This window comes from Epinephelus fuscoguttatus, linkage group LG6 (genome assembly GCF_011397635.1).
Source record: "Epinephelus fuscoguttatus linkage group LG6, E.fuscoguttatus.final_Chr_v1".
Classification (NCBI taxonomy): domain Eukaryota; kingdom Metazoa; phylum Chordata; class Actinopteri; order Perciformes; family Serranidae; genus Epinephelus; species Epinephelus fuscoguttatus.
The window spans coordinates 40,944,881-40,958,096 of record NC_064757.1 but is presented as its reverse complement, the minus strand read 5'-3'; the positions used below and the strand labels follow the sequence as shown (position 1 = coordinate 40,958,096).

Here is a 13,216-nt window from a genome sequence, read left to right as displayed (position 1 = left end):
TGAGTCTGCAGTGTGTTACTGTCAGCGGTACATAAACCCTGATGACGAGCGAGGAGAAGATGATTTTACTCAAACTGGATTTGATGTAAGTTCTTTGCCGTCTTTAGGTTTTTCTGAGGGTGATAATTAAAATCCCTGATTAGTGACACAGGAGCAAAATGCTGACGGGTTAATCCGGCCGAAGCCTTCTGAAGGCATGAGAATTACCTCGTCTGAAGAAGTGGAATCTGAAAATGCAATTATGCTCCAGAAAATGAGCCGCCATGGTCTCATTCTGTGTGTGTGTGTGTGTGTGTGTGTGTGTGTGTGTGTGTGTGTGTGTGTGTGTGTGTGTATACTTTTATATGCACCTTACACTTAGTGCCCCTGGATTGAAGCGATAACTGTACACCGGGCTTCAAATGAATATTGATTTTTAGAATTACAGACTTTTCCTTTCCTCTGTGTTCTCACTGAAACTGAAGGGTTTGTTGGTGATGACATCATCTTTCTGAAATCCTTTTTAGCTACACTACAGTAAAAAACTCACCAAATTTGAGTTGACAGATTCTTTAAAATCAAAGCAGCTGTATGTTTCCAGATAAAACTTAAAGTAAAATAATACTGTGAGACAAAACCTATGGTAGATGTTAAGTATGAGGTAAATATATCCATTTTAAAGTGTGTGAATGATAGAGTGTGTGTGACAGAGACAGTGTGTGTGTGTGTGTGTGTGTGTGTGTGTGTGTGTGTGTGTGTGTGTGTGTGTTGTTACCCGCAGTATGTCAGTCTTCAGCTGTAGTTCACTGGATGGTGCGGAGTGCATGAGGCCCAGCAGTGTTCCCATATCGTCATCTCCACTGGGCGACAGGACGAGCTGCTGGATGATGAGGAGGGCGTGTTCCCGACACTGACGGTACTTCACAATGTTGTGAACGCAACGAGCACCGCCAAACTCCCTGAACAGAGCTGGAAGACATGAAAGAAAGAGCAGAAATTTAGTCTTTACACATCATAAAGGGATAGTTCGGAGTTTTTTAACTGGGCTTGTATGAGATAGTCAGTGTAGAGTAATGTCACAGAAGCTAAGCAATGCACTGCTGTGGAAGAGGGCAGCAGCAAAACTTGTATTAGCTTATTGCGGTTTAAGTATACGCTATATTTAGAGTAATTTCACCACTTCTACCTTGCTGTGAGATAACCCTTTCTGACAGGGAACTGAAGATGTTATCTATCCTCTTGTCAAAGCCACCAGACTCCTTAAACGAAAAGTAATTTTACCCTGGTTAGTCTGTGTTACCATGTGTTACCAAGTGTTATCAAGCTTGGACCGTTACCCACCAACAGTCCAAAACACAAAGATATTTCATTTCCAGTCATATAAAGCAAATCCTCACATCAGAACCTGCAACCACTGTATGTTTGGTGTTTTAAATCAATTTATATTTCTGTAGAATTTATTTATGAATCTAAGATGCTTAGATCAACATTGGAGACATTTCTTGTGGTGCTTTCACACCGAACCTGTTTGGTTCAGTTAGAATGAACTCAGGTCCGTTTGCAGAGTTAGTACGTTTGATTTGGGCTCGTGTGAAAGCTGTCAATTGATCGCTGATGCGGACCAAACAACCGAACTGAAACCGCTCAAAAATATGGGTTTTGGTCCACATTTTTCACTCTGGTGCGACCAAACAAACCGAACTACAAGTGTGAAAATACCCTTACTCTGCAGTAAAGGTTTGGGAAGTTTCCATGGACATTTTTAAAGTATTTTGACATGTATTTTGCTGTAACTCTCGTTTATAACTTCCGTTATGTGTGTCAGGAACCCAAGCTGGTTCCAGCTGCTGTTCTACACAAAGGGCAGACTTCTTAGCGCCACCGACAGAGTTTCAGCGGCTCACGCCTTTAATTAAAGCAAAGCTGAAACCTTTAAGCACCTCTGAATGTTTTAAGGTCAGACTGATGAGGCTTTTGCTGTCAGGGTCTCTTTAACCAGTTAGCTGATCAACTGGTTTTTAGGGCCTTTAATGCCATTTTGTAAGGTGAGACAGACTTTATGGTGAAACTTTCATCTTTGCTGTTCTGGCACTCGTTGTACGCTTGACTGTGTAGTAGGTGGATACTTATTTTAGACCGTCACATGGTTTCTTATTGGAGTTTTTGTGCCATTCAAACTGAAAGTCTGAGCCTCGTCATTGTGTTTCATCATGTGGATGTTGTAAAGGCAATTAACAATGTTAGAGTGATTAAAAATTGGTTGCTCGTGATGTCGGCGATCTTATCTGAGGAAACGAAATTTAAAAATTCAGTCTGTATGCTGATGGGCTGATGGCGACTCTGACCATGAGCTGCTGCGCTGAATTTCTTTCTCCTTCTTTGCACTAATTGCCTCTCGAGATAAGACTGCCAGCTGAGAGCCTCATGCATAGAATGTAATGTAATCAATGTGTCGGAGAGGAGGGAGACAATCATCACACACATCATCCCGATTTACTGACGAAAGCAACCAGTCATGTTCAAGGTCAAAAAAAGATCCGTGCTGTCGGTGTGCAGGCTGTTTTTCTTTGTGACTCATCGCATTTCTACAGCTGACTGAGCCACATACACACACACACACACACACACACACACACACACACACGTGGAGGGTCAATAAGAGACCGAGCGATGTGGGAGGAGAGGGAGGTTTAAGGAAATGTAATAAGATACTTTATTGATCCCTGGAGGGAAATTGTCCTCCCTCTCCACCTCAACAAAGAGGTCAAAGGTCAAGGCTCAGCAGCCATGGAGATGGTCAAGGACTCTTCACTGAGGTGGATACATGCAGACACGAATGGGCATCTGGACTTTTACTGGCATTCAAGGTTGAATTTGACGCAAATCATTAAAGCCTGAGTTGTACAATTTGTGTGCCATCAGTAATTCTGAGGGCTCCAATAATGTGTGTCTTTCAGCACAACAAAGTTTCCTGCTGCAGCTGCACTGTGGCTTTGTGTTCAGTTTTAACAGCCTGTAATCCAGTGTACTGGAGTTTTCATGTGCCTTTCTCTACTGTGGGAAAATTTTGCATGATCCAACGTTACAGAGGCAGAAAGATGAGGAAACACCCTTTAAAGTGACGTCAGTGTCCTTTAAAGAGTAACTCTAATGGGGCCCAAAAATCAGGCCCCGACCCAACATGAGCCCACACAGTTTCTGTCCAAGCTTGACTGAAGCTCAACCCGCAGCAGCAGTTTTCGGCCCCAGCCCAATTAAAAACACTCATTTCTGCTGTAAAATACACATATTATGTTTTATAAATGGGGCGGAACCGTGGTGCAGTGGTTAGCATTGTTGCCTCACAGCAAGAGGGTTACTGGCTCGTTATCTCGGGGCAGTTTGCATGTTCTCCCCGTGTCAGCGTGGGTTTCCTCCAGGTGCTCCAGCTTCCTCCCACAGTCCAAAGACATGCAGGTTAATTGGTGACTCTAAATTGCCCGTAGGTGTGAATGTGAGTGTGAATGGTTGTCTGTCTCTATGTGTCAGCCCTGCGATAGTCTGGTGACCTGTCCAGGGTGAACCCTGCCTCTCACCCAGTGTCAGCTGGGATAGGCTCCAGTGTCCACCATGACCTCTCACAGGATAAGCGGTTAAAAGAAATGAAAGAATTTTATATATCATAACATACTTTTTTAAGATTAATACATTTATTACAAGCTGGGGAGGCAAAAGCAAACACTGCCAACCAAGTCACCTTGCAGCCCCCCATCTTTCTCTTTCTCTCGTTATTTTGTCCCTCTCTAGCATGTACTTCCTTTCTCTCCCTTCTCCACTAGATTGCTCCATCAGTTTCCCTCGCTTAGACGCAGTCCTCCCTTCTTTCTCTCTTGATTCAGTCCATTAAAACTCCTTATATTTACGCAGGAGAACTGCCAGTTTCATTTAAAAAAACACACACAGGTAAATTGTTGAAAATCTGACCTTGTCCAAGCCTGGGGGAATAATGAGAAATTACAGCCTGGCTCGACCTGAACCCAGTGGATGGATCAGGTCGGGCCCGGTCAGAAGTGCCGGCCCATGGAATAGGCGGTATAGACGAATGCTAAGGGTGCTGTCATCCAAAGTAAATTATAACATTCTTGACAGGTGCCATGGGAAGGCTCACCCAGGGCTCCAAATGTGGTAGGGCTGCCACCATCAGTGAGGTTTAGGCAGAGAATCAGAACTCTACTTTAAAGCTCGTTTGTTGTTGTCCTTATTAATTGGAGTAAAACTTTAACAAAGTTCTGACATTATAATTGAAAAGGGCACCTGAAAGTTAATTATTCAGCAGCGTAAAGTCCTGCTGTGTCTCCTTATTTGTATTAATCTATAAGAAATATCATTACTGTCGTCACTTAATTACAAAATTTACAAGTTTTTTGACACCATCAATCATCCTGTATATGGCATAATGTGCACGTGCCTGAAAGTGTGTGTATGTGTGTGTTTACCTGCATTAGTGTTGGTGGTGTTGGAGCCCTGCAGGAGCACAGTCAGTGTCTCCATCACCAGCCAGGCCAACTGCTTCTGCTCCTCTGCTACGGTGTTGTTTTTACAGTCAGCTGAGGATAGAGAGAGAAGGGAGGTCAGCATTCGACGTCATCATGAAAGCATTAAATACAAACACTGAGCAGATAACACTAATGATATAATGAAGGGCATCTGCTTTAACACACAGCATTAACACAACAAGAAAACAGGATTTCATTTTCTGACAACTGTATTTTCAAAAATGTACATTTTTGTCTTTAATGGGTCTATAATTGGTTTTTGATTCAGCTCAGTGCACCTAAGGTAACGACCTGTAGTTGTGATTTTTATTTAGTCCTGGATTTTACACTGTATGGTGCCAGTTTTTGGAATATCCAAAAATATATACCACATTTTCACTGCCTGAATCAACGTAATTCAAATTTTGAAAGTTGAAATAAATTGCCACCTTTATTGTGGTAGTCTGTAAATAACGTGACATCATGTCTGTTTCAAGAAAGGCAAAACTGGCAGACAACTTGAGAACATGGACCTTTTTGTTGCTCGAATAGCAACCCAAATTTAGCCGGCCAAGCGTAAAATCAGGCCAAAACAGCAAACTTTCTGTTGCTGCCTTAACACAGACCAGACCCAGCCCCCTGTGAACCACCGGCTGAATTCTAGCTGCGACAGCCACTACTGAAGCTCAGTGTCCAGAGCTCCTACCTGTTCTCCTGCTGGTAAATAGTCTCCTAGCAGCGCAGGGCGAGGTGGAGATACAGCAGCGTGCATGAGCTAGCTAATTCTTGTCTCATGTGTAGTCTGATAAACAAAGACAGACAGAGTGGGACGAGGGGCTGAGCTCAGTGTGCTGTGCACACCTCTACAGTGGAATACAATTTTACCCTTTTCAAATACTAACAAGAAAAAGAAAAGAAAAGAAAAACAATAAATAAACTTTAGGGTCAACACCAGTCAGTGTTGATGTAAACAGCCATGTTTTTTGAATAAAGGCTTTTTAACTTTATTCAACTGCATTCATTCCTGCTCCTCACATGACTGCCCGAAGTTCATTTTTACTTCCCAATAAATACTGATATTGTGGCAGACTCCACAAATAAATCACTGCAGAGAGAGCTGAATATAGCACTTCAAGTCTAATTTAAAAAGTAACAAATATAATACCTTTTACAGTGCAAGGTCAAAATTTGCTCTACAGGAATAAAGTTGTAAAACAGTTGTAAAAACAGTTACTAGTTCATTTACCACTTTTGTTCGCAGTATGTGATGCTAAAATAAAAGTCAGAGAGTGGGTCTGCTCCATTTAAGTGTACCAGTACACCACTGAACACGTAACAGCAATAATAAACTAATAAACAATACAATTCAATCTTGTCTCAGCTCTATGAACTTTGTAGTTATCAGGATCTTCTTTGAGTTTTGTGAGGTTTTACAGCTTTACATTACATTTAATGTTTGGTCAATGATCAGCACTTTCAGTTTGGATCAATAAAATTTTCTTTGGGCTACTACTGCTGTGGCAAGTGACTCAAGTTCCTGTCCTGTCTGTAGGCCTCTTGAAGAGAAGTTCTTACAAATAAAATCAAGGAGGCATCATTAATGCTGCAGCCATCTTCAGTACTCAAAACAGCAGGATGGACCATCAAAGAAGCGCCTCACCTTGGTCATTATTGTGTGGTTGCTGCTGCGTAGCCGGGTCTTTGAGCAAGGCAGCGTACTTGTGCAGCAGGTTGACCAGCACCTCCAGCAGGCCAACCTCCCGCAGCACGTCGCTGAACACCGGATCGTGCCTGGCGAGCTTCAGCAGCGTCCGGACGGCCGTGATGCTGCAGGCGTGCGACGTGCTGGACTTGAGCAGCACGCTGACACTGAATAGCTCTTTGCACGGCACGTAGTTGAGGCTGAAGACGACAAACTCCAGCAGCTCAAAGTACTTGGCCTGAGACTCGGGGAGCTTGGCCACACGCTCTGCAAACTGTGACAGGGTGTGCTGCGACTCCAGGATGAAGTAGTTGGCCGGCTCGGCCGAGTAGATGTTTCCGATGGCGTCCAGGAGCATTGAGGCCAGACGGCTTGTTTTAGCCCTCAAGAAGGCGTTCTGAAGCACCGAAAAGGCCTGGATGTTACGCACTGTGTGACCTGGAAGACAAGAGGTGACAAATAAAGAAGGAGGTAAGTGTTTGTGACAAAACTAATATGAACGACTGATCCAAAAATTAAATGAAATTCATTTGTAATGATCCTACTTGAGGCTCTAAATGTAGCAGCAAATAATAACTAACATTTACTGAGCAGGCAGATGGAAGCCGATGACGTTTACATTTCTCAGACCTGCTGCTGGCCTTAATCCAGCAGCACAAAATATGCTTTCTTGGCCTTGAAACCTTCCTGAACTGAGAGCAGATATCTGAGACCACTCCTGATGTGACATAAGATGACACCAAAATGCCTCCAAGGTGCATGACAGAGACGTAACTGCAGGAGGAGTGACACTGAGAACAATGATGTTGTGCAAAAGTGCACTGCTGACATGGAGGGGAGTTATGTATCTTTTCATGGCTTTTCACAATATTTGGTGCAGTATTTATTGTGAGGAAACCCAAAACCCTGTTACAGGCTTTAACCTGCAAGACAAACAAAAAGTTGCTCTAATTTTCTTTAATAGGACAGCGTTAGTGAGCCGGGAGGAAGTGCAGCACAGTGGTCGAACCATATGGAGTTTCAGGATAAATTATTTTATTTTAAAGCAATCATTTTTAACTTTTGTGGCAAATTTGGAACGAAACATGCTATACCCCCATACTTATGTCATACAAGTTAATGTCGGCATTTCTCTCTATTTTAATTCATTTTTTAATATATTTATTTTTAAATATATCGGCTGAGCTGAAATGTTAGCTAGCTCAGTGGTGCTAGGTGAGCTAGCCACTTGGCAACTCACACCATAATAATCTAAACTGTTAACTAGCACCACAGGTGAGAGGAAAAATATGTATTTTTGAATTTCAAGTGAACTGTCCCTTAAAGTCTGACATGTTGATAAAAAAACTATGGTTGCATGATCTTAACTGAGGATGGAAAGACAGAGAAAGGATGAAATATGAGAGCGTGAAGAAGGTTATCCATGAACTCCACCACACACATAATCTGACCTCCATTTTGGGGTTGAGTATCTAACATAAAACCACAGGCTGTGACTCACACACGCAGGAACACATACACGAAAAGTGACACTGACATGTGTCACCACACACACCAAAACACACACAGCCGTTAAGTGAATGTGGCGGGCTAATTAGGCGTGTAAGCGGACCCTCACACCATGATGGCTTCTGGTAATGACTTTGCACACAGCTGGAGCTGTCATTAGGTGGGTAAACACTAGTGTGTGTTTGTGTCTGTGCGCTGATGTGTGTGTGAGTAGCAAAATAGGCAGCAGAGCCCGGTGGAGTTGGTGCCGGGGTGTACGAGGTTAGAGAGCTGACAGTTTGTGTGTTTGAGCCTGTGTGTGTGTTTTGAGCAGGGAGCTGGCAACAGTGTTTTACCATGGGGCAGAGGTGACAGGCCAAGTTATAACACCGTACAGCTCCTGGAAGTGTTAAAATCTTTCACGTGGAAACATTTAATCATGTGTGATTTCAACACAAGCAAAGCCAGAATGAAAAATAACCCGAACGAGGAAAAATTAACAGAGAAAAATGTCATATTTGTGATTTATAATGGCGTAAAACAAATAATGAGTAAGGCAGAATTTATACTTCTGCCTCAAACTGACGCTGTAATTTTTAATTCTTTTTAAAAATACATTAAAGTGCTGTATATTTGTCGGGGTCTTTTTTCAGCCACTGATTTGTGGGCAGATGAGGACCAAACCAGGGATGTTGTACGGTAATAAAACCGTTAAAATACTGTGTCACTTGCCCTTATGTCAACAATATCGCGGGCACTTCCTTTTGTTATTTATTGTTTGATTTCATGCCGTTATAAGGAGCATGAGGGCATTATAATTCTCTTAGGTATGAGGTAGATCTGCCTGCCTGTTTCTTTGATGACAAACTGTAAAATGAAGACAGAAGGTCAGGGAGACAGGCTGCAGAAGAAGTGTGGCTCGAGACAATCCTCTAACCCACTAAAGCATCTCTGGACTCCAGAGAGCTCATTTGTATGCAGCAGGCTTCAGGCATTCATCTCCAGCAGTGTGACAGGCGGCGGAGTTGCCATGGTGTCTGTCAACAGGTTAAGCTTACTGGAATCAGCCAAGCATCAAAGTCATTTCAGGGATTAAGATCTGAGGGATAGATACGGCGGCCGGGGTATACATGAAAACTTTTCCACAAGTAATTCCTCTCTTGTTTCAGGGCTTCAGGCAAACCGAGTTGGTGGGATTGTGCAGATTTAAGAAGCGAGCCTGTGATCAGAAAATCACTGGGCTGTGTCCTGGAGAGGGGGGGAGGGAGAGAACGTCTTTACTCCTTTAACTTAAACTGTAAAAATGTCCCTGAGTTCTTCTTTGGACGACAATGGATGATACTTTTAGTAAAGTGAGGCGCTTTACCTTAATTGCCTATTGTCTTTACACAGAATGTAAATTAGAAATTAAAAGAAAGTGTCTGCAACAGACAGAGATGACGCAATGTTTGGTTTCGTTATGTCTGGGACAAAATGTTTTCGGCTAAATAGAAGACACTGATCAAGGTCAGATACCTTTCAATCATCATGTCATTGAACGTTTCTCTGTGTTACCAGGTAATCAATTCTGTGACCGACCATCACATGTCAAGTCTGCCCCAGTATCGAAGGACATAATCAGTGCATCAATGTGTTTTTAACTATAAACTCTAGCTGCTGCCATTAACTCACCTTTCCCAGAAGACTGGGGGAGAACAAAGCCAGGCAGCAGGAAGGGCGCTCCGGTGGTCAGGCCGGCAGGTTTCAGCTCCGTCACCCCGTATGTGGTCAGACAGGTGACCAAGTTTACCAGGTCCTTCAGTGCGTCTTTCGATTCATCCTCCTTGGCCTGTTCCAGTCTGGACACAATCAGAGAAGTGTGTATAAATGATCACACAACGCACTCAAGGATCACAGCTGTGAGCTGTAGGAGTGAAGCTGTACCTGAGCATGAGGTCGCAGAGGAAGGCGTAACCCTGGCACATTCGGAAATCGTCCAGCAGAGTCTGTGACACGTCGCTGGAGTCTTTAAGGAAACAGGAGAGGCCGGCGAACATCTCGACAATCTCCAGCGGTGACAGATCGTCCGACTGCTGCATGTTCTGAACACACGTGGCCAGGCATTCCTTCTCTGTGAAGACAGAGAGGAGCACAGGGTGAGCTGATGCAATGAGTTTGGAGGAACTTCCTGTTGGCTGTGTTCTCTTTTATTCTTTATATTGAAGGAAATATTTCAAAACTGCATGATGACATTTGGCAAACACAAAGTGTTGTGTGATCATCTGAAAAGCAGACCAGCTTTAATTATGAAGCATATTTGCTCGAGGCTCACTTTGATCATGGGTGTACAAAAATAAAAAACACAGGTGGAAATATTACGCAGCTCTGACACATGCAGGAGAACATCATTCTCTGTGTGCACGTCCAGTAGTTCAATGCTGTTTAGCTGAACGCCAAATTCATTCAGTCAACTTCAATAAGATGAAACTTTTGTTTAATGATTCTGGATCCAACGAACAATGCTGCAAAAACATTTTTACAACTTCGGAGTTTTGGTAAAAATTAGTTGTCTTATGAACTCACGAGTAATGGATGGCTCTACGGTCAAGGTTTCTTTTTTCCAGTTAACTCAAACAAACAGATTAATGTGTATATTTTTACAAGGCATAACACATTTTGCCTCGACACTTGAAATGAATTTGTTGTGCAAAAACAAATTATGCAACCCTCTAGCGGTCCACAAAGTTTCATTTGCCAACATGACAAACTGTAAACTCTCCTGATTAATTTGAGCTTTAAAAATGTCAGTAAACAAACTCTTGTATTTGCTTTGCCAGTCTTCTCACTGTGTGTTGCTAAGTTTCATGCCTTACATGCACTTCCTTGTTGGATTTGCAGATTCAATTTTTAAGCTCCTCTTTGTGGACTAAACTGCATTTTCTGATTTTTCTTGTGACAGAATGCGTGTCAGATAAACTGCAGATGTGGTTTGCATAACTGGATCTTTATCTTGGGCGGGGTTGTAACTACAGATACTTAATTTGTTCAACGACAATTAAAGCATCCCGGATGCATGTTGATAGTGTGTGTGAGTGACTAATAAACTCCAACTCGTACACAGATGCCTGACACATAATGAACATGTGTATATACCATGTATGTATTTGACCACGTTGACGCTGAGGCCGTGTCGGGAGATGGTGGTGAGCACCTCCCCAGCGCTCCTCCTCCAGGGCAGGTTGTGGGGGGGGCACCAGGAGGTGATGGCACTGAACAGCAGCTGGAGGTCGTCCTTTTGGGCCAGCTCCTCCGCCGGAGACACAAAGGTGCATAGCTTCACCAGGATCTGCAAGGAGACAAAAGCAGGGATGTGGTGCTATTTGTCTGAGTACTGTAGCACACCTGCAACACATGTGGACAGTTAAGTTGTGGTCCGTTTCCATAACCACTGTTCCTTGTGAGTATTCATTTTTGTTATGCTAGGCCTGACAATAGACAGCAGGTTGTCAAACTGCCCCCGAGTCATCCTAAAATACGCCTGGAAAAAGCCATCATGGAGGAGAAGCTCCTGGACCAACTGGTGGTACTCCCCATGATCCAGCCTCTTTTTTAGGGTCTCATGTACCCACACAGATCTCTGTTTATCTGCTGACAGCCTCTCACCCTCAACCAGAGCTACAGACAGCACCCTCTGCTTCAACATGTCAGCAACTACACACTAATTACTGGGAAACACATAAATAAATACAAATAAAATGAACACTGATTACACAGGAAGGTGAGGGGGTTCAGTGGGGCGTTCAGGGTGACAGCAACTTTCATGTCATACAGTAAACAAGCCTAGCCCCCAAAGTTAATGCATGCTAATGGCATATCGTACATGTGCAACAACATTTTTTGCTGACACTAGATATCAAACAAAAGCCAGAGACTGTGTCGTATTAGGTTGCTGTGAGCTGTCTGGGTCCACAGCTACCTGTACCGGAGAGTAGCCTGATGGCGAGGAGCATTTGCAACTAAATCTGGGAACTGAAATGCCCCAGAGGAACACTGCACGCTGACTGATAAAAAATAAAATGACTGCTTGACTTAAGGATTCGAAGTAAACTGAGGGGTCTCCAACTGATGGTTCAAGTCTTTGACTTGAGTTCAGCCCTAGTGTTAAATTTATAAGCACTAGTCAACTATAACTACTACTGTTTTGCTGCCAACAGTTCTTTCAATTCTCTGTGCAGCTCAAAGGCTACTGCCGGCAGCTACCAGCAACTTTTAGGGTGGGGTGTTTTCTTACATGTTACTCAACACATGAGTTTACACTGTGAATCAATCAACAGGCCTCAAATGTCAGACAACTCTGACCATTCCATTTGTTTTTATCAGCTCTGCATGACATGAGTGATGGTAGAATCTTTAAGCACTTAAAAAATTGTGAATGAATTTCAACCCGATTATGGGAAGTGCGAAAAGAAAAGACAAGTGTCGGACTGTTGTTCTGGCGTGCTCCTGCAGCACTACACCGCTGGCTGAAAGGGCAGGAAATTGACTCCAGCCAAAGGCATCAGTCCGAAAATGAGCTGATAAAACTACTGCTGGAAAAAACAGCCGCCTGCACAGTGAATCTCCAAGTCTTTCATCATGGAGACAGAACAGTGTTTGTTGCAAGTGCCTTTTGAACTGGCATCATTAATATGTGAAAATGCAGAAGATTCAGAGACTAAGGTCATAAAGACAGTAACAAATATCAGGCAGATATTCCCACTGTGGTTACAATAACAGATCTGTAGATCCTTTCATATCAGCGCACATGTGGATTTAAAGTTTCAAACTAAATCAATAACCATCTAATAATCTCCTGCTGCAGAGCAATGATTCCCCAGACAGTTTGCAATACTTAGGTTTCTGCTCAATCAGCCACCAATGACTGAAATAAGCTTTTTCAAAAATGCCGCCTACCTACTTTTGTTTATACAGAATGCGCCTTTTTCGGGGCAATGGGGGGCGTGAGCAAGTAACAAAACGTGTAGCTCAGCATGTGACGTAAACAGTGGCGTGGGAGGGAAGCCGCGGCTGGTCAGTCCTTCGGCGATTCTCTCATAAGTCGGCCCGTCCTTCACCGTCCCCGTCATCTGACGGTTAATGGCCTCTTCGTTTGCGAGGACAAGGAGGGCGCACAATTCCTTGTCTCCCCAGTTGCTCATCTTTACAGTGTCCGTCAGGTTTGTGTTTCCCTCTTGCTACTAGCTGCTCGCTAATTCCTGCTATCAGCTGTTTCCTGTTTATCCACCGCCAATGGGTCGCACGTGCAGCGTCATCAACAGCTCCTCCCACAAATCTTCAACAGCCCCTCCTGCTGCGGAAGGCCTCCTCAGTCTTTTTAAGGGTTCCGCCAATATGTCTACCCTACGAGGGGGAAAATTGGGCACCTCGGATCAACTCGCCAATCCGGCTCTGTGTGTCTAAACGCTCGCAGCTTGCCGGCAAAACAGCCAAACATTCGCAGAAAATCTGGCAGTGTGAAAGGGGCTTAAGATAGACAGAAGAACATAACTACTGC

At 43.6% G+C, this 13,216-nt stretch overlaps 1 protein-coding gene across 1 annotated transcript in view; it reads right to left on the bottom strand.

Moving 5' to 3' along the window:
- Positions 1–13,216, bottom strand: part of wdfy3 (WD repeat and FYVE domain containing 3) — a 147,989-nt gene that overhangs the window by 98,282 nt on the left and 36,491 nt on the right. Inside the window, exons 6-11 of the mRNA XM_049578656.1 lie at positions 10,816–11,008; positions 9,607–9,793; positions 9,355–9,521; positions 6,154–6,633; positions 4,455–4,565; positions 755–948 (exon numbers count right to left, since the gene is read on the bottom strand). Coding sequence (XP_049434613.1) covers positions 755–948; positions 4,455–4,565; positions 6,154–6,633; positions 9,355–9,521; positions 9,607–9,793; positions 10,816–11,008 — 1,332 coding nt within the window. The remainder of the gene's footprint in view (positions 1–754; positions 949–4,454; positions 4,566–6,153; positions 6,634–9,354; positions 9,522–9,606; positions 9,794–10,815; positions 11,009–13,216) is intronic.